Source organism: Phlebotomus argentipes, unplaced genomic scaffold, assembly GCF_947086385.1.
Source record: "Phlebotomus argentipes unplaced genomic scaffold, Phlebotomus argentipes genome assembly contig_15, whole genome shotgun sequence".
Lineage (NCBI taxonomy): Eukaryota > Metazoa > Arthropoda > Insecta > Diptera > Psychodidae > Phlebotomus > Phlebotomus argentipes.
Window position 1 is genome coordinate 1,447,228 of NW_026776181.1, and position 21,264 is coordinate 1,468,491.

A 21,264-nucleotide genomic window follows, 5' to 3' on the forward strand; every position below is an offset into this window, starting at 1 on the left:
GGAAGAAAAAAAATCTTTTAAATGTGTAAGTTTATCTTACAAAAAGAATAAATAAGAGAATGTAAATCCTAGAAAATGACATTATGTGAAAATGAAAAAGTTAAATCATTTGCACTCTTGCAGGAAAATGTTTCTTCGCCAAAGCACATTTTAATCTGTTAAATTTTCATTTGTCTTTAGTAAATAAAACAGAATAAATCTGTACACAATGCAATGTTTATTGAAAATAAAAGAAATGTCTTCTTCCGAGTGTTTTATGTTTCTTTCCTTTACTTTTGGTATTCTTCGCCCACATTAAAACCTTATGACCAAAATGGATAACAAAACAAAATGCGATGCGTGAAAATTGCTATAATAAGACTAAAAAATATCCTCCATATATGTATAATTTATGTATCTCCTTCTACTGCATTATTTCATTCAATTCTATACATTTTTACCTCACATGTTCTCCCATCGCGCATTTCTCGCCTCATTCAACTTTTCTTTCAACATCTATCTTTAATATGCTCGAATTACAAATATGCACTGCACTTCTCATCTCACTGCTTTGCTTCTATTTCTCTTTTTAGTTTATAAACCTAAACCACTAAAACTCCGCTAGTCATTTATAGTAACTTCGTCGTAATTGAATGTTATCCTTCTCTTTCGCGGCTTTAATACAAATAATCATTTTACTTGGCACCGTAAGTGCTGTAAAAATTCGTAATATGAGAGAGAATTATCTGCACGATCGTCCAACAATTTCTCCGTGAATTGGCTTCTGTAGCTGCTCGAATCTCTGCACGGGAAAATGTAACGAATGTTAATTCACAAAATATATACATTCCCTTCATTAGCAAGTATTCTCACCTTATAACTTGAATGGATGCAGCAAATGGTTTCTCCTCATTCAGACCCTCAATAAATGCATGTAATGCTTCACACTCAGGCGTTCCAGTGTTTTGCAGCGTGAAGAATAGATCTGGAATATCATTCACAGATGGAACGCCTAGAAAATTACGGAGAAAAATGTTATTTATTCTCTATTTTTTTTAATAAAAAAAAAAATGTAAAAGAAACTCACCAAAAACACTGGTCACAATGTTCGGTTGAGCATTTGTCCCCACGAATATCAGTATTTGCGCTCCACAGTCCAGCAAGAAGATTGATCGAGAATCCAGTCTGCATGAGCCGGAATGAATCATTAACATTATGGATCAATCAATTAACTATTTTATCAACTTACTTCTCCGCCGACAATTGCATTCTGCTGGGCTCCACCTTTGCCTTGGGGTTCTCAAATAGACTGTCGATATTGTAAAAGTCCGGATAGACGTACCTCATCAACTGATCCAACGGCAAAGTCTTCATCTCGCACATGGCAAATACACGATCATCGAGTCTCGTGCTCGTTCCCACACGGAAAGCGGGCTGCAAAGGAAACAACAAATATAAAATAAATGTCTTCATTATCTCCGTTGTTCAACAACTCACATGCTTGAGAATTGCCGATATGTAGAGCGGCAAGAGGGCGAGATTTTGAGGCGCTATAACTTGACCCGTGAGTCCCGATGGCAGATTCTGTGCAATCTTGAAGGCAGAGAGCACATCCACGGTGGCATTGATGAGTGCGTCCCGCGCGTCCGCCACCGCGGCCGTCAGCGAGCGATCAACAGCCATTTTGGCCAACAGTCCAACCATGCAATGCACATCGGCAGAATAGAGAATCTCCGTGAGATTCACCGCTACGGGCAGACAGAGTGTGTGCACACGAATCCGTCGTTCTCCTTTGCTACTGGTGTACAGCAAAGCGGCCTGGAAGCACACACTCCGCAGATCCGAGAGGCTCTCCTCATGCACAATTTGCATCCCAAAGCCCGCGTCGGGATTGATGTTCGGCAACGACAGTAAGTCCGTAGAACGCACGAAGAAATTGCCGTGGAATGTATGAATTGCCAGACCTCGAGTGCATCTCACGCGCATCACAGCCTCAAAACCAATCTTGCGCGTGAGATAGCGCTCGAAGGAGCGCTTAAAAGACTCCACCTGCTGCACTTTTCCATGACTAAACAGCGGAAAGTGATGAATGCATCCACCGCTGAACTTGCTCACACCCGCCAGCGTCGCCAGATCACTGTACTGACTGTTGAGGAGAAAGATGTCAACCGCAATCTGCTGCCCTGAGCACTCCAGTGCGAGTCTCTTATAGAAATCCGTGGCCGGCCCAAGATGAGGCACCTCTTTGGCGCTCCTATTGTTCGGATCCTCACGCGATTGCAGTGCTCCCGGGCCCCAATTCGGCAGGCAAGCTTGGAACACTGTCACGCGACCTCCAGAGGGACTCATCAGCTTGAAGGCCGCCTGTAGAGCCGCCCCGAGAGCACACTTAGACTCGTGCCCTTGACCAAACCTCTTGGGCAATTGCGTGAGCAGATCTTTGATCAATTCTCGGCACTCCTTGAGATTCACCAACAAACTGTCCGGACACGGCAGAAAGACATCCTCCACGTCCAGCACTGTGATCTCGTGCGGCTGATTGAAGCCCTCCGCCAAGTGGTAGAAATTCACGGTATTACTGAACGTGATGAAGCCCACTTGCGTCCTCACATCGCCCGGCAAATTGTCGAGGTGCTCCATCAGGGTATCACAGACAGTGTTCAAGTAGCCCGACTGCACAGCAATGGCAGACACGTCCAGCAGGAAGAGATAAATGGCCGGCTGCGGTGGACGCAACATGTACTCACTGGGAGCGATGAATTCTATTGTGCTGGACCGCACTTCCGGCCGCCTTGTCACGTCGCCGTACGTCTTGCTCACCGGATCGTACTGAAACTCGTCTGGCACTGCAAAGAACACAGAGAGGAAATTAAGCAATGGACAGATTTAATTTAGTTAAATTACACTCACATTCATTAACCCTGTAGCATAAGTTGCACTTCCACTTCTTGGAGTCCACAAAGTGCACGAAGGGATTGATGTATGTGCGACAAGCTCGACATCTCACTATTGTGGAGCACTGAATAACTGGAAGATTCTGAAAATTAAACATATCCATAAATACCTACTCTACCAAATAAGAGAAAAGATATGAAATCATGTTAGAACCAGCGTGATTCATTTCGAAATATTTAATTCACGTTAATACTCAAAAAACAGCAAAATATTATTCTAAGTTATTTGATTTTGTAACGCTAATTGTTTTCAACAAATCATTGGAACAAACCAATTTAAAATGCAATTTTTCTAGACTGCAAATGCCCCTGAGCATTATGACAAAAGTCTTCTCTAAGAATACTCTAAGTTTACTCTAGCCTAGAGTAGTTCTTAGATAACCAGAAAGAGCAAATTTGCGTTATCACTCTAGCAAATTGCATGACATCATAGACATTTTGCACAATAACTACCGTTTCCACCGCAATTTTTGTCAATTCACTGTAGAATTGTGTTCTTATGATGATCTAAAAAGCTGATTAAACCACCTCGTTTCATAATAAATGATACCAAATAAACAATTCAGCAAAGAGAATAGTTCTGATAAGAAATAGACTTCGTCACGAGTTTAGATTTATAAACAAACAATTTACAATAATTGCGTTAGTAACAGTGTGCTTATTTCCTCTACTATAGATTCTCTCTCACTACTCACACTCAAGTCTCTGAAAGGATGTATTAAAATGCCCATAGGAAGTCTCGTCTTGTTCAGCAACTCTTTTGTCTCCGGTACTTTCGTCAAAGTACATCGAAAAATGCTGAAATAGAAAAAAGAAGCACATTTAGATGGATCGATTCATTGCCAAAAACACGCCATAAGATGAATTTATTTCCCTCAAGTGCTGATGAATGAGTACTGAATGCTCTAAACGTGATCTTCTGTGACATTTCGTCACACATTTCACGTGTGATCGCATCAAATATGATTGGTCGGCAGTCTTTTGGATGATAAGAGAGAAGAGAGGTGTGCTTAAAATGCGACAAATAGAATCAGCAAATCTCATTCCACCTGATCAAACGAGACAGTTGAAACAAGTGACAAAAATCTTGGGTGTCAAGCGAAACTATGGCATTTGTGAAGTATTTGTGTGTGATCTTAATCTTGACTTTGTCTTCCGCTTTGCCGAATCCCCGTCAGGAATACGATGACGAGTATCGCTTCGAAATAATAGGAGATTTTGACCAAAAAGCAATTTCTCCCGTTCAACCCAATACTTATTTCTCGGATATTCACATTGGAACAGTGAAAGTGCTCAATGACAGTCTTCTGGACATCAAATTCACCGGAGATGTCTTCGATCTTGTCACCAAATACGCTCATAATGGCCGAGGATCTGAATTATCTGAGCTCCTCTTTTTCAATGGCAAAATGTACACATTTGAGGACAAGACAGGCATAATTTTTGACGTCACAGACAATCGACTCGTGCCTTGGGTGATTCTAGGTGACGGATTCGGCAACGAAACCAACGGTTTCAAGTGCGAATGGGCCACAGTGAAAGACGATCACATTTATGTTGGATCCAATGCAAGGGAAAATTTCCTCAATACCGGTGAAATTGAGAATCGCAACAATTTCTACGTGAAGAAAGTGAATAAAGATGGTAAAGTGATTCATGAGAACTGGTTCGAACACTATGACAAGATTAGAAATAGCCTGGAAATGCCCTTTCCCGGATTCATCGTTCACGAAGCTTGCGTTTGGTCACCTATCAATAACCAGTGGATCTTTCTGCCCAGAAAATGCACTCCCCAATCTATCTTTAACGTCACCGAAGACTACATTGGATGCAACAAAATCATCTTCGCCAGTGAAGATTTCTCCACAATTACACACGTAGACATTCAAGCAAATCCTCAGCCTCCAGAGCGTGGATTCTCAAGCTTCAAATTCCTCCCAGATTCTGATGAAACAATCATTGTTGGATTAACAACTGTTGAGACTCCAGAAGCCGTCACAACGTCAATAATAGCAATAGATCTCGAAGGAAGAGTTCTCTTTCCAGAGACGAAGATAATTGATGACAAATACGAAGGTTTGGCTTTTTTCAAGCACGTCATTAGCCAAGGAAACCTTTTGGAAATTGTGTCCTGGAAAATAATCCTTTTGACAGTGTTTCTTCTCCTCAGATAAGTAACTATAACAAGTTCTCTTAATCAAAAATATGTATATGCCAGAAATGATATTTATCAAATCAGTGTTAAATGTTCACTTAGTAAATTAAATAGAGAAAGATTCAGTAAATTTGCAAAAATAAATCAACATGGTGGAAGTAAGATGAAATCTTGTGAATCTATGGGACATTATATGAATATAAATATTTCTCCAATAAATATTTCTTTTTCTTCTACATAACCCTTTAGAGTCAGCAGATCTAACCCAAAGTAACCGGATATTCTTGTTTCCAATTGCAGACCATCTGTATTCCTACACTCATTACTTTCACAATGTTTTCTACATTTTAGAGTTGAGTAATGTCCCGAACCAAACAGAGTTTCTCAATTCCAGATAAACAAACAAATCTGTTGATCACCATTTTTCCATTACTATGGAAAATTAGTATAAAATACCGCACCCTTAGATACCATTCAGTTAAGAGAAGTCTTGCCTATTCACAATGTTTCTCAAGTTCTATTCCATCGCCTTGATCACTTGCCTGATCATTGGAATCATTGAAGCCGCCCCGCGAGCGCTTAGGTTTATTCCCTTTGCCGTCATTGCTGATCTGGACAAAGATTCTATCAAGGATGCGGGAAAGCAGTTCACCAGCATCGTCAAATACGGAGAATTGAGGGACAATGGAGAGAACTATGATCTGACCATGAAGAGTCAGAATCTTCACTACTTCACGCGATTCGCCTACAACGGCAGAGGAGCTGAACTGTCCGAATTGTTGAACTTCAACAGCAAACTTTTCACAGTCGACGACAAAACAGGTATCGTGTTTGAGGTAAAATATGGTGGAAATCTCATTCCTTGGGTGATCCTTGCCAATGGCAATGGCAACAAGCAGGAGGGCATGAAAGCCGAATGGGCAACAAGGAAGGGAGACAAAATGTACGTTGGATCCACAGGACTAATGTGGTATAATGAGAAAACCAAGGAAACAAACAGTGACAGTATGTGGGTGAAGGAAATCAGCAGGAACGGCGAAGTAAAGAGCATCGACTGGCACAAGCAGTACGAAGCTGTGAAAAAGGCTCTTGGCATGACTAATGGATTTGTCTGGCATGAAGCCGTAACCTGGTCATCTCATAAGAAACTGTGGGTATTTCTGCCCAGGAAGTGTACAGCTGAAAAATACAGTAGACAAATTGAAGAGACAACAGGATGTAATAAGATCATTACCGCCAATGAAGACTTCACCAAAGTCAATGCGGTTTCGGTAAGACAATAGCCAAAAGTTTGTCTAATTCAATCTATTCTTCAAACAATTTGGGATTATCTTTTCAGATTACTGACAACAAAAATGATCCTGCCTCTGGATTCTCTTCTTTCAAGTTCATCCCAGGAACTAACAATGAGCATATCTTAGCGATTAAGACCATTGAAAAGGATGGTGCAACAGCAACTTATGCGAAGGTTATCACATTGACCGGCAAGACTTTGCTCAGCAAGAAAATCCTCGATACCAAGAATGAAGGTGTCGAATTCATGAGAAACCCCCAAGGAATTGTTTAAAATGTCACGTAAACAATTGTGAAAGCGGTCCATCACTAAAACTGAAATAAAAAGTTTTCACGATGGTCAAATTATAATTTTCCAATGCAATTTGGCAAACAAGATGCTTAGTTTTGAATTACAGATTTTCTCTTAAATGCGCGTGCAAATATAAATAGTGCATTTGTAGCTGCAATATTGTTACATGATCAATTTCCAATTCAAATTATCAAGATAACTATCTTATATACCAATCACTAATTATTCCGCATTACATTAGAAATTCTTCATCAACAATTTGCTTAACCACGCAAACATCCAGTTTCTATTCTTCTTACAAACAAGAGATAAAAACCCCGAGATAAAATGCCTATTCTGAGAGAATAATAAAACCCCAAAACACTGTGTGTTTTCACTCTTATACCAACTCGAATAATTCGACGTTATCAGTGAGACATTCGCTTTAGTTTCTGTCTACTCCTTATCAAGAGGTGATTGTATGCAAAAAGACCGTCTGGACTATCAATCCACAACAAAAAGATAAATTTACTCACTCGGGACTGCAGTTGACCGATTCCTGGAACTGCTGATTTAGCCTTATTACCGGTGGCTGCACTTTCTCCGGCGGCAGGATGTGCCTATTCTCCAACAGGTCTACCGACTCATTGCCCCACAGCCTGTTGAAACCCGCATGACTACTGGCCATGTTAGCCACATTATTCACAAAAGGATGCTGCTGGTTCTGGAACTGTTGCTGCGGTTGCTGCTGCTGACCCTGGTTCTGATACGGCTGCTGACTCTGATACTGCAGCGGTTGCTGGTGGGCTTGACCATTGAAGGGCTGTTGCCTGGAATAAAACTTCGCAGTTAGTTTAGGCTAGCAGAAGAAGAGAGTCAGAAGTCTCACCCTGTTGGCTGCTGCGGATACGTAGGTCTTGCCGGCGACGGCGCATAATTGGAGTTGAGGGTCATATTCTGCATCCCTGCGGCCACATTAAAACTCTGGTTGGGTGTGGAAGTCTTGAGGGGCGCGAAAGCCGATGAAGGAGGCGCTGGTCGCGATGCTGGCGTGACATTGTTGTTGAAGTTGCTCTGACTAGTGGCGATATTGGCACTCGGGGGCATCCTTTGGGCGTTCCACACACTTCCAGGAGGCATTTGGGGCGCAGCATTGGGCACCGGTGGCAGCTGAGACGCTGGAATAGCGCCCCCGAAGGCCGGAGACGCCGTTCGCGAAGTCGTTCCGCTCCCATTCACCAAATTCATCTGTGGCGGGAGTTTCTGGGCCATCGGTGGCATCGCCTGGGGCAGCTGTGACAGATTCGGTGGATACATTGACTGTCCGTTGGCATTCATCTGCGGAGGCGCCCCATTTGGCATGTTTAGCTGATTGTGGAACAACGGTTGCCGCTGCTGATCGTACGACATGTTAACCGCACTTTTTCGCAACACTTCACACGCAGAGCCTGGAAAGAGACATTGAATGCATAGAATTACTGATCCACCTGATCACACAATTTGCTAATATTAAAAAAAAATAGTGGAAAAACATAACATATTGCGTAATTTTTAGAGAAAACGTTGACACAACAGTTTTACAATCCTTCCTTGTTGCTCCAAGAACCGCGAATACTGTTTTTCAAAATTTTATAAGAATTTCAAGCATTCCAGGAATACAGATTCCCCTTGAGATCATTTATTCTCATAAATATTTCATCAGACTTTCTTATCAAATCTTTCGCGTACTTGGCGTGAAATTTCACCGAAATGCCTCACTTGGGAGTTTCTTTGCTTCAGTGAACTCGCTCGAAAGTGAGTCTTTCGCGGCTGGAAAATGGGTCAGAGACAGTTATTCGACCAATTACATAATCCAGGGCACTACAAGCCACTTCTTGGCCACTTTTTTCTCCTGGCATCTCAAGTTCAACTGGAACCAATTTGAAGGTTGACTTAGCCTTTTCTGCACACTCACCTTGGCGACTCTATGACTTTCCTTCCGACACGATGCGTCTCGCGAAGGTAAGTTGAATGCGCCCGTTTTGGGTGTTAGAAGAGGCCCAAAAGATGCTATAATTAACCTTCATAAGTGAGTGATATTGACCCAAAAATCTCATTTATGTCTAGAGTTTCCTTCAGCAACTCCCATGTCATAACCTCACACTTCGGCCAGACACTTCCCAGTCAATTACTGACCAATTGGTCGTCCAAATAGAGTGAATGATAGTGAATAATGGTAGTGGTAATTGAGGAAATTACCTTAGACGCTCTTGGGGAGGACTTTCAATAAGAATTGATGCACTAGGGGCTTTTTTCGCACACGTAAACACGGTGGCGGATTTCACAGGATTCTGCCACCTTCTGCCCACGCGATTGAATTGCTTTTTGATTAACTTCCTTGGCAAGGCTACTAAGATGAACTTCTGTTATAACAGAGACACGCCAGGGCACATTTTCATACAGAAAATCCACGAAAAATATCACGAATGATTTACACCAGCACTTTTTCACCACCGCTGACACATCAACTGACAGCAGCGACGTGGCCGGTGTTGCCAGAAGTCGCAAATTCAGCAACTTTTGCACAAGAGTGGTGAGTTTTTCCTACGAACGGGAAATGCACGTAATTCCACACACTTCACATTATTGTCTCTAAAGTTTGCAATAATATTATGCGGATATGTAAATTTTTTTTATATACCTGATACACCGCTGCGAGCATTAAATTTCAATTTGAAAAATCAAGTGCTCACCAGCAGGTGCGCTGACTCGCGCACGCGGGTAACACTACTATCTAAGCGCCCTCGGTGCCCCAATCAGTGAACTCGATCATGTGTACATTTTTTGTTCAGCACAAAAAGAAAACGCTTGGAAAAATCAGTCTCTCTCGCAATTCCGTCGCGTCGAACCGTCAAGAGTGTGAATTGGTGAAGTGACAAAGAACTGGGCGGTGGGAATTGCAGGTGAAAGTGGTGAAAATGCTTGCTAATTGGCATCTGTGACTGTTTTCAACTGTTTTGTTGTGACCCGTGCGAGGACTGCTGAGGAATTTTCACACTTTTCCGTGAGGGCGGAGGATGATATAACGCTCGAAGGTGGAAAAGCGGCTCTATCGACGTTCAGGAGGAAGCTGAAACCTGGAATTTCACCAGGATGAGGAGCGGCGACAGCACCAAAACGTCCTCTGACATTGAGAATGTGGAGTGGAGCGTCGGGACGACCGCGGGACACATGCCAAATGTCGTAAGGTGAGTGAATTCTCCTGTGTCCTCCTTTCCGTACGATCATTGCATACTTCGAGCAGACAGCCCATCCGGGAGGCTTCGATCGGTGCCAATCAGCTGATGCCCGACAACAATAAAGAGTGTTTTTCTCGTGAAATAATGGAAAGCGCAAACCAGACACGATTTTCCTAGGATTCCAATTCAAAGAGATTATGTATCACGTTTATGGCGAACACAAAATAGGGGACGGAAAAAAATCAGAAAAAACTGAAAAGCTGGGAAAGCTTGTGGGAAATGGATTCACAAGCATAACAAATAATAAAAGTTGGTGTGAAAATTGCGATTAGGGTGAACTTGAGCTTCGTTCATATGAATTTTAGAATAAAAATAATTACCAATTAGCTAAATGCACTGACTCCTCGGTATTTGTTCATTACCTGAACTGTTGGTTTTTCTAGTTTTAAGAACTTGAAAGAACCTTTGTTAATTTTATAGTTTTCAATACAGAAATAACAAGCCTATTAAGTGATTACAGTGTTACTAACTTCACAAACTATGCTAAAATGTAAACATTCAACTCAAAAGAGAAAATCCCGCACATTAATATGAATGGAGCCTCATTTGCTCTATAGTCAGCTGATTTCATGCTTCTTTTTAAAACGTGTCGAATCCACTTCATAAGGAATTCTACAAGACTTGATGCAAGCTTAGAGAAAAGAATGAATATTACATGAATGTCAATGAATATTACAAATTAAATGTGATATCAAGTCACTAATGTAGTCCAAAAAGGTCAGCTGAATTCTTGATGTCATTAAGTGATAAGAACTGCCTTTAGGTCGTGAATACCAAAGGCTAATTTATGCGATGAGTCAATTTCACATTTAGAAATTAAGTGTTGTTAAAAGAAATTAATCTTTAAGTTGCGATAGCTGTGATTTCTGGAAGAAAACTTGCAGGGAATTCCAATGAAAAACAACAGAGTCTCTACTTTGTGTTTATTTTTAATGAATGCCATCAAAAGATAATAAAAAGGCAGGAAAATATACTCGAAAGACATCGTGTGGATGTCTCTCTTTACGGGCTAATCCCTGCGATGGAATGGATGGAAGATGCCCGTAAAATTGTCCAAAATAGGACAGATAAGATGGTGTGTAAGAGATGAGACAAATCCATTTTATTACACAGATATTCTGCTGAAATTTTCTAAATCAAAAACAAACAAAACGTGACTCACAATATGAAGAAAAAAAATAGGAAAAGAAAGGAAAAATCATTGAAATATTATCGCATTTGAGTGAATTTCCTTGAGATATTGTTGGTTCTTTTCACACAATTTGCACACTATCTTTCGCCTTCTTCTATAGCTGATAATTCGATGATATCAGAAACGGGGAGTTTCATGACCACACTTCATGAAGAAAACTCCTCGCTTGACAAAAATAATTGAATGTTCTCGAGTTGGCGGGGAGAATTCTGGTGGGAAAATGTGCAGAAAATGTGGTAAATTCATTAAATGTCGTTGACTTTATCTCTCATGGCCTCATTGTGATTCCCAAGACTGTATTTGGGCAATAATTATTGTGTAATTGACTTAACAGAAAGTCAAAAGAAAAATCGAATGCGGAATATATACTTTTCGCTCTATTTTGTCGTCCAGAAGAAGTTGAAGGAACGATGAAGAGTGTTTACATTTCTCTATTTATTTATCCGGCCTCTTTGGGGGCTTTGTCCCTCTCCTTTTGACGTCTTCTGCCGAAGAAACATGATAATTTTTCACGCTCTACGAAGCCCCACGCGGAGAATTTCAATGAGGGATTATTATTGAGGAGACGAAGTGAGACTGTTAAAGATATTAGTACGAAAAAAGAGACTCAATTCTGACTTTAACTATTCATTAGGCAAGGAGTTAAATGGGCTCGAGTAGTGCAAAAAGGCGATAAAAGTGAGAAAATTGAAGGCTGTCGTGTTTTCACGAGAAATGCTATATTGAGATAGATTGCATGGCAATTACACAACACAACAGTTCTGAAGATATTCACGACAGCATCGGCAAATCTATAAAACTTTTTCTAACAGTCTGGGAAAATACACACTCTCACATCAAATTAATTTCAGCATTGTTGACTTCACTTGAAATTACTATTCTGACATTCGGAAAAAAAAATCAGCTCTCTCGATTGGGGCCGAACTCATTTTCTGCACACATGAAGAAGAAAAATGTACACGCTAAAAATCTTTTATCACTCCGTAAAGTAGGAATGGCGCAAAAAATGCCTCCGACTCGCACTTTAACTGTGGCGGTTTAGCCAATTAGACACATTCTGATGATTGTCTCTGTTATTTTGTTTTCGTCCGTCTGTTGAGATGAGGACTGATTGAAAGAAATCATCTCAAATCAACCGCAAAATTCCATTACATAATTTTGCGGGCGTTACAAGAAAAACGACGACTGACGTGTGAGAATAATCACTTCCTTACGCCCCGTGTGAATTATTGCAAAATCGACTCTCTTATACACATTTTCCATTTGCCATCAATTTGCAAATTTATGCGGATTTTTTCATGGGCACTTTTGTTTACCTTTCATGTGCCTATTTGTCCGAATCGCCACGGCAAAGGTGTGACTGATCGGTGTCCAAAATAGAGATCCGATTGTGCTATTACATTGCTGAGAGTATCTTTTACTTGTTAAAATAATCACATTCATATCTTTTGAGGAAGAAATTTAAAAAATCTCGAGCTATGGCAATTTTCTCTAGAACTTGAAGAATCATAATTATTCGCTATCTGGTGTTTATCAATATTCTTTTCTTGATTAGATATCGTAAGTGGATGGGGATTTACTTGAGTCTATCTAGGATTTACAGTCTCTATTTTCTTAATTCTGTTTACAATTATCTATTAACACGAGATTAGAGCAGCGGAATGGGCTCAAGTCACGTCCATAGGATTAGTGATCTTGCAAACATACGGATTATGGCTCTTCTCCTTCTTTCCATTAAATAAATATTTTAAATTCAATTAGAAGAGCAACATAGTGTTACTCGACATTCAATTATTTCTCTTCATTACTGCTCTCTGTGAACTAAACGAAAGAAGTAAAGTGCATGTTTGGTGAAAACGATGAGGGAATGTGTAGCATTTTAATGGTATTTTCCACCATTTGGGATTAATCAATTGAATTGTCCATCGAGACGCACAGTGAAAGTGTTGGTGGGATGTTCGCTTGTGTCTCTCATCGTAATTATCTTATCACAACATGTTCGACACTCTCAATTATTCTTGATAGTGTAAATAATTAAATATTTCGAAGGAATGCGCTGTCATGTTCCATTTACACGTTGGTGGAAATGACCCAAGCACAGGGCCATTTTCATTACTTATTCATAGCGTCAATAGAAATAGTTTTGTAGTCTCTAAGATGAGAAGAGACAGAGAGAGATGGTTTTATTTTTTGTTATTTTTAGGGACAATAGTGGAGGCGCGTCTTTAGTCCCATTTTTTTTTTAATTCTCCTGTCGCCAATGCACAAAAGTGAAGGCTTCTCTCCAAGGACCCCTCCTGCCGCCCACCCGAAAAAAAAGTAGTGTGTCCGTTCGTGGAGAGGAGGAATAAATATCGAGGCCGCCAATCAATAGGGTCACGGTGGACAGAAAAACCACACCGAATGGTTTCTTTCAGTGAAGCATACAAATTATAGGACAATTTCACTTGCAATAATTACCACTAATTGACAGAGGGACAATGAGAAATGTTGTCCTGGGCAAAAATCGATAAAATGTTCATTTGGAGTTCAAAGTCAGTAAAGTTGGTGGGAAGAAAAGGCGGTTAATAGGGTGTATTTGAGTCCAGGAAATATCATGGTGCATACATTTTATGTGGTGGTATTTTTTTGCAGGAAACACGATATATAATTTATTTTATTGCTTTGAAAGGTGGAATCGTAAAAATATGCAAAATATGATTTCATTGAGTAAATAACACTGAACTTTAGCGATGAATCTTGTGTATTTATCACGTTTTTTCCGCACAATTCATGAGATAATCTCAAAACATGGCTTTCTCGCGCACATTTTCAAGATGACAAAGAGAATGTGTTATTGAGAATATACTCTAAACTTCTTAAATATACATTAAAGAGGAGTTCCTTAAATACTCTTATTTAAAAAAAAAAATCATTTATTAGTTTATCAAAAATAAACTTGAATGGTTGCTGAGGGTCATTCGTTTATTGATGGCGCGGCTGAGTTGAAATGTGTGCTTGTGTCTCAATAAAAACGCTCAATATACCAATCGATATTGAGTAGCTTTCATAATGGGAAAGTAATTTTATCTGACAGTACAAAAATAGATTTATAATGTTCATGAGCGCAAAATGGGAAGCGAGAAATTGTCACTTTCACCGGCTGGTAAAGTATACATATATATATATGCAAAAATTGTGGTTGGAAAAGGCTTGTGTGTGCTCTTGAATGAAATCAGTGAAATTAATGAGTGAGTCCTTCACTGTGACTTTTGGTGATTAAGTCCCACTCTGAGAGAGTCATTCTCCGATTTGGTGGTGCTGAGAAGTGCCATGTTATTTTATTTATTTCTATTTTTGTCCTGTACATGGTCAAGACAGTCGACACATTCTTGACTGTCGTCATATGATGACGCTAAAGTCTTTGCCTTCCTCTAGGAGTGTAACTTCACTCCTCACGGTCATCGCAATTCCCTACGTCCTCCGGCTCAATGGCAAGGCGTATTTTGACGGGTTTTATTCGTATTACTTTGCAGATTTGGCTCGTCGAGCAGCCAGGCGTCGCAAAGCAGCGGTGATATCTGTCGGATTTGCCACTGCGAGAGTGACCCGCTGAATCCCCTCCTCACGCCCTGCTACTGCTCAGGGAGTCTCAAGTATGTCCATCAGGCGTGTCTTCAGCAATGGCTCACGGCCTCGGAGACAAACGCGTGCGAACTATGCAAATTCCCATTCATTATGCACACCAAAATTAAGCCATTCAATGAGGTAAGTGGCCCCGAAAAACCCTTTGTCCCTCCTTGTTTGAAAATTACAATCGAGACTATTAACTTTAGAATTATATGCGCAGCGCATTAAGAAGAGGAAAGCCATGACATCACGTGTCCCAATTGGCATTATCACGCACGATACAGGTTCAGAACACTCTGTAGAAAAATACAAAAAGAAGCACTTTTACCCTATTAAACTTTATTTCTGTTTTGGTTTTCTTATCTCTCTACTTTCCGTGATAATCTCTACATAGGTTACACGATTGTGAAGTGATTAGTTTGCTATTTTGCCAAAGCTATTCAAAAATGATGAAAATCGCAAAACATTCCCAAGCTGTACAATAACTTATGAGGTTCTTGGCTTGAAAAGTGCAAACTCTTCCACTTTTAATTCTCTGTGATAGCAAGGCTAATGGCATTCACTGAATTTAAATCTTCCTTAATACACTTAAGACCACAATTAATGATTTTTAAGACATGCGTTATTGTCTACGAAAGAACGAACTCAAAAACTTTTGAGGTATTGTAGATAGGTTTGATTTCAGTTCAGATTTTTCCACACAGATTTTCTCTCAATATGCTCAATATGTAAGAGATCACGTGTATTTGCCTTTTTCACACTTTATCAATCATTTATGATCTCTCGCTATGCGTATCTCCTTAATTATCATTCCCCTCCACTTTATCGATTGAGTTTCTGCAGTTTGCAAATCTTATCGTCTAGCGAGCGATGAAATAGGCGGATGTGTGGTTTCCTGACACCTCAGTAAATATTCATCAATATAACGCTGATCGCAAGAGAGAGAGAAAGAGATTATACCATATACATTGTATTGGGCAATTCACCAATCCATTCACCTCAAATGCTAATTCCTCTCGCGGAGGTTGAATGCAGCCAGACTGGATTGGATCTTGTGACCAAACAGCTGGAATGTAGAATTGCGCAAGTGACTGAAGAGAGTGTCTTTCTTTATCTTCCAGTGGCGCAGCCTCGACATGTCGGGCGTTGAGAGACGTCGTCTATTTTGTGCTGTGCTCTTCCATTGCGCCGCAGCGCTTTGTGTCATCTGGTCGCTTTGCGTCCTGATTGAGAGGGCAGCTGAAGAGGTCAAGAGGGGTCTCATTGGCTGGCCCTTTTGGACGAAGCTTGTCGTAGTCACGGTGGGCCTGACGGGCGGTGTTGTCTTCATGTACATCCAGTGTCGGCAATATTTGCATCTCTGCAATCGCTGGAGGGCCAGAAATAGGTGAGACAATACCTAGAAATGGGAATTGCAGATATATGGCTAACTCTCAATCTTATATCTACAGAATACTGCTCATTCAGAATGCTCCTGAGAAAATCCACCAGATTCAGTCTTCGTCTCCAATGATGTCTCAGCGGCCATTTCCGCGCAACGGGAGTTCCTCCACAACAGGGAATTATCCTGTAGGTGCCACAGCAGCCAATCTGGGTCAGATGTACGCCCGTCCGCCCAGTCATGGAGAGATTGTGGCCAACATTGAGAACAATCATCTCAACTATGATCGCGACTGGACGCTGGATGATGTGAGTCAGATGTCCTTCAAGCCATGCCCCCAAGGATCTGGCAGCATGACTCCACTCGCCTTCCACGATTCTGTGCACAACATTTATGAGCAACCGTCTGGAAATACCTCGAGATCCAGTCAAGAGCACATAATATCGGCACCAGGAACGAGTCGAACGGGTGATTTGAGTTTGTTCAAACTGGGAAATGCCTCTTCTGCAGTTTTCCTGGAGAATCGAGACATCCTGAATGACGGAGCGTATCCGAAAGTGACTTGTCGCCACTCAAGTGTGGGAATAAATCCATTGGAAATAACTGAGGGAATAAGTAAGGACACTAGACGGTTCTCAGACACGAAACTCCTGCAGCATTCCACAGATCCAGTTGCCAGTGATGCCATTTTCAATGTTACAAATCTTCTGGGGCCCTCAATTCCTGCCAAATGCGACGCCACACCGCAGATCACGGACATCATCTTCGAAGCTGGCAGTAGTTTCGATCCGCTGGAATTAAACATTCAGGAGATGCTGGAGCTGGACATTCAGCAACAGAAGAAATCACAGTTGTCTCTCAATGCCAATTCCGCCAAGGCAATCTTGCTGCCCGGCGAGACGGCCAGGAGTCGACCGTTGTTCAAGTCTCTGCCAAATCTGAGTGGCAGCAGTGAGAATTTGCTGCAGAAGCAGTGAAAAATTTGATGTTTAAAATGTTCACTTGAACGATTAATCCATCCTATTATAGATGACAAAAAAAGGCGGAGAAACACTCTCAGGCGCAATCCTAAAGAAAGTTCTCTAGTTCAACATTGAATATAAGCTCTCGTAAAGTTTCTACAGCTGCTCTTCGTGTTCCATTTCTCTGCAATTGAACCCCTTTTCTCGTGATGACAATGCGCGGCCTGAGAGATGTTGCTCGACAACCGCCTATAAGACAAGTCCCATCCTTTTTAGTGAAACTGAGAGTCACAGTGGGAAGAGGTAACGACAGAAGAATGGAAAGGATAACAATCCACGACAGTGTTAGATCCTAAATTTGATAATTGTAGGAAAGCATAAATTTACCTAGTCATATATGATTTTTTGCAAACTTGGTAAGAGTTTTTAGCTGTAGTGTTCATGTTTTCTCTTTCTCTGCAAATTCTTCTTTTTTTTATATTAATTCTATGTTTACATTCACTTTACATTACTTAGCAATATTTTTGTTTGTGTAAAAGAAAAAGAAAGTCTTTCAGCAAGAACAGTTTTTTGGGATGAAGAGAAGAAAATTTGTAAAAGAAAATGAAAAGATAGTTCCACGTCTGTGATTTATTTTTATAGAAGTGCGTGAAAAAAATTATTTAAAGGACATAATTTGTCAAGAACTGTGTGAGAGAAGATAGGACAATGTAGGAGAGGAACATACAATTATTTATTACTCTAATCTACAATTAATGTTTATGGAAATAAAAGAGGAATCTGGCCGGATTCTGGATTGATGGACAAGATGGAATAAAGCCAAGTATGAGAGTTTTATTGGAAAATTTTCAAGTCCAAAATAAATATAGTGTTATTTTGGAGAAAAGGCTCTTTTCCTTAGAACTAGTAATACATAATTCTCTTTCAGGATCATCTGTGCGAAATACTAAATTTGAACTGAACTGTAATTTCAATTCTTTAGAAATGCTAATCAAACAACTGAATAGGACAAGGCATTATTTAATTCCAAGGCTGTGCAAACAAGGTTGATATTCAGAGATTTCTTCTCTAGGGAGTGTTCCCTAGAAGTCAACCTTTAAGGAATTGCAACAATACCTTCCAAAGCTTTCTTCTTCTTCATCGCTTCATACTCTTCGGGATGCTGTCTTTTCTGGTGAACATACTTATTTGCGTTGCTGTTAAACAACTTCGGACAGAAGAGACAAGAATAAAGGATCTGATTCGATGTGTGAGTTGCAACATGCTCCTTCAAGTAGATGAGCCTGTTAAATGTCTTTTCGCAGAGATTACACTTGTACTTCTTCTCGCCATGAACAATTCGTATGTGTCGATTTAGGGAGCTTTTGCTCGATGACTGTCGGTCGCAAATGTGACACCGAAACACCTGGTCAGATTCGTTATGGCGCTTTATGTGAATCTTCAGCTGCCTCTCGGTGAAGATTTTACCACAAATTGGACACGGAAAAGTCTCTTCCTTCTCGCCTGTGTGTACTTTCTGATGTCGCACGAAGGACTCTTTGTTCTTAAACATTTTGGCACAAATCTCACACACGTGATAGGAGAACTCCTCATGCACGTATCGGATGTGAATCCTGAGATTTGCTCGAGCGGGAAACGCCTTGCCACACTCCAGGCAAATATGCTTTTTCTCGGAATCCTTCAGATGAGTGGAGGAATGATTTCCCAGTCGGTGTTTGTTCATGAAAGTCCTCGGACATTTCGAGCACTTAAATATGTGCTTTTCTTGCGGTGTGTGGCTGTTCACTTTGTGCAGCTGCAAGCCCACCTTATTTTTGAAATTTTTGCCGCACTCCTGGCACTTGAAAATGTCGGGATTCATATGAAAATCAATGTGCTGAAGCATCCGGGAAAGGCGACTCAGCTTCACTTTGCAGCAAAAAACGTAGGCTTTTCTCTTGTGAACGGCTGGATAGTGAGCCTGAAGTTCCTTTAATTTGGAGAATTTTTCCGGACACTGATTGCACTCCAGCTTGTAGAAATCTTCAATTCTCTTGTATTTGTCTTCTAGGTTCCCCGTGGAATTCAAAGGCTGCAGTAAATCCTCCTGGGCGTCATGATCCGGGTCATCAGCCTCCTCAGTCATTTCTTCAGTTTCTTTCGCCTCATGTTTGATAGCTTCTTGCGGAATTTGCGGATCAGGACTCTCTCTCTTCGATGGTTGCTCCTCATTTAAGTCTTCCTTCTCAACTTTGATGTCAGACACAGGCTTCACGTAAACCACTTCAATTTCTGGTTTAATCTCAGTCTTTCTTCTGCTTTCAGTGTATCTATATTCCCCATAGAGATCTTTGAGGCACTTTTCGCTTTCGCGAACTCTCGACATAAAGTCTATGCAAGCCTTCGCGGAGTCCAAGCATTGCTGGCAGATGAACTTTGGCCAGTTGTCCATCTTCTGAATCTGGAACACAAAAACACAGGAATAAGGGAGAGAATTGCTAAACTAGCCCAGAATCCGAAATACAGACCATCAATCCAAAACAAGATTTCAGGGTTTCGTGAAGATCATCCTGGAAAATTGAGGAATAATCCAATGTATTGCCAACGCAGAAGCGACAAACTTCGTCACTATTTGAGATGATCTCTTCCTTCACTGAGATCTCGAGATTAAGACTTCCACTGCTGCTGCTGCTGCTAGATAAGCCGAGGTGCGGAACAGCATTTCTTGTAAGTCGTGAACTGCTCTCCTTGTAATCCTCTGCATTGAAATGTTTATAGCAAACAAGGCTCTTTTTAGTGACACTCTTCACATTCAGTGCTCTCTTCCACTCTTCCCTCTTGCTTGGTTTATTGGGAAACCTAAGAGGAGAGAACCTGTATTATTAAATCTTCTGACTTTGGGAAGCTAAAGTAATGAAATTGACGCAAAATTTACTTGTGGAAAAAGATTTTCTTGCTCTGACTAAAATCTCCAGTGACAGACGTCGTAGAACATCCATCAACTATGCACACAGGTTTTGGAGGATTTTGCCTTGACTTCCGCATGTCGTTTGCTTAATATATTGCAGAAACTTAGTGAAAATTTAGAAATTTTCTTCTCTGGTGCAAAACGCGAAAACCGCTTATTTATTTATACTTTTTGACACTTCAAAATGTCATTCGGCGACGCGCAAAACCCGCGCTATGCACTCAAGGGACGAAGAGTTTAAGATGTTGTGTACATTTGTGAAATATAGCGACCGCGGGAGCACGACAGCACGAGAATACGATGACTTCTACAACATAAAATTCATCAATATTCTCGTAAATATACAATACAAACCATTTATACTTCTTTAAAATAGAAAAATCCGAACAATCTCAAGGATAATTCCGATAATTGGCAACATTTCTGTACGCAAAAATTTTTCTGATGCAGAAAACCCAGAAAACATGTAACGAAGAATATTTTAGGTATTATTGCTGCTGTTATTGACTGTTCTCACCTGTTTCATAACAAAAGAAGACAACGAAGATATTTATTTGTTGTAATGGTTGTATTAAAGAAACAACTCTGAGTTCAAAAATAACTTCAATTTTTTAATACTTCATTCAACACAAATTTAACATTAGGTTCTCACATTATTGCTTATAACCAATGCCTATATCGCCTATATCCTTTATATTTCAATAGATTCCCGTTTGAATATGTTGTATCAATCTTATTTTAGAGTTTTTGCGAATATGTTCCGGAATTTCATGAAGAATCATATTTATCTCCGTGATTTCCAGCGTCTTGGGCCGTTCGTTTAGGAATGGCAACAGTCGGTACAAGAAGCTTCTGAAAACGCCATATGCTTCCTGTAGCTCTATGTGTAGTTTAATGCGTGTCAGCAAGCGGCAATTCCTGAGGAACTCCACTAGACCATTTTCGGTGACTTTTTCGCAGCCGAAAATTTCAACCTCTTGAAGACTTTGGCTGTTCGGCGAAGTCGATAGGTGAATCAGATGTTCATCCCTCAAAGCGCTATTCCCTCGGAATTTCAACACCTTCAACTTGGTGAAGGAACAGAGCGCACGCAAAGTGTTTTGCGTGAAATAGTTTGCAGAAAATGTAAGATGCTCGAGATTATTCCAAGTGGTTAATTTTAAAAGGCACAAATCGAAATTGAAATTACGATTTCTGTCCACAATAATCGCTAAGTGCCATATGTCCAGGTAGACGAAGAGGG

General features: G+C 40.6%; 5 protein-coding genes across 5 annotated transcripts; 3 read left to right on the forward strand and 2 right to left on the reverse strand.

The window, feature by feature from the left end:
- Window positions 1-653: 653 nt before the first annotated feature.
- Window positions 654-9,156, reverse strand: LOC132261877 (protein transport protein Sec24A). Its single transcript, XM_059760899.1, has 10 exons — window positions 8,891-9,156; window positions 7,542-8,100; window positions 7,189-7,482; window positions 3,629-3,731; window positions 2,890-3,016; window positions 1,477-2,825; window positions 1,229-1,413; window positions 1,067-1,164; window positions 853-991; window positions 654-781 (listed from the first exon to the last, which is right to left on the reverse strand). The coding sequence occupies exons 2-10, from the start codon at window positions 8,060-8,062 to the stop codon at window positions 670-672; spliced, it is 2,928 nt and encodes a 975-aa protein (XP_059616882.1). The 5' UTR covers window positions 8,063-8,100; window positions 8,891-9,156; the 3' UTR covers window positions 654-669.
- Window positions 3,981-5,514, forward strand: LOC132262667 (apyrase-like). The gene has a single exon (XM_059762005.1). It carries the CDS (start codon window positions 4,040-4,042, stop codon window positions 5,105-5,107), a length of 1,068 nt encoding a protein of 355 aa, XP_059617988.1. The 5' UTR covers window positions 3,981-4,039; the 3' UTR covers window positions 5,108-5,514.
- On the forward strand, window positions 5,572-6,726 carry LOC132262668 (apyrase-like). The gene is made up of 2 exons (XM_059762006.1): window positions 5,572-6,359; window positions 6,428-6,726. The coding sequence occupies exons 1-2, from the start codon at window positions 5,592-5,594 to the stop codon at window positions 6,653-6,655; spliced, it is 996 nt and encodes a 331-aa protein (XP_059617989.1). The 5' UTR covers window positions 5,572-5,591; the 3' UTR covers window positions 6,656-6,726.
- A 277-nt stretch (window positions 9,157-9,433) lies between the features above and the next one.
- On the forward strand, window positions 9,434-17,106 carry LOC132263431 (uncharacterized). The gene is made up of 4 exons (XM_059763194.1): window positions 9,434-9,879; window positions 14,638-14,869; window positions 15,853-16,118; window positions 16,183-17,106. Exons 1-4 carry the CDS (start codon window positions 9,785-9,787, stop codon window positions 17,087-17,089), a joined length of 1,500 nt encoding a protein of 499 aa, XP_059619177.1. The 5' UTR covers window positions 9,434-9,784; the 3' UTR covers window positions 17,090-17,106.
- A 1,052-nt stretch (window positions 17,107-18,158) lies between these two features.
- On the reverse strand, window positions 18,159-20,181 carry LOC132263427 (zinc finger protein 320-like). The gene is made up of 3 exons (XM_059763190.1): window positions 19,989-20,181; window positions 19,582-19,912; window positions 18,159-19,514 (listed from the first exon to the last, which is right to left on the reverse strand). Exons 1-3 carry the CDS (start codon window positions 20,096-20,098, stop codon window positions 18,171-18,173), a joined length of 1,785 nt encoding a protein of 594 aa, XP_059619173.1. The 5' UTR covers window positions 20,099-20,181; the 3' UTR covers window positions 18,159-18,170.
- Window positions 20,182-21,264: the final 1,083 nt, after the last annotated feature.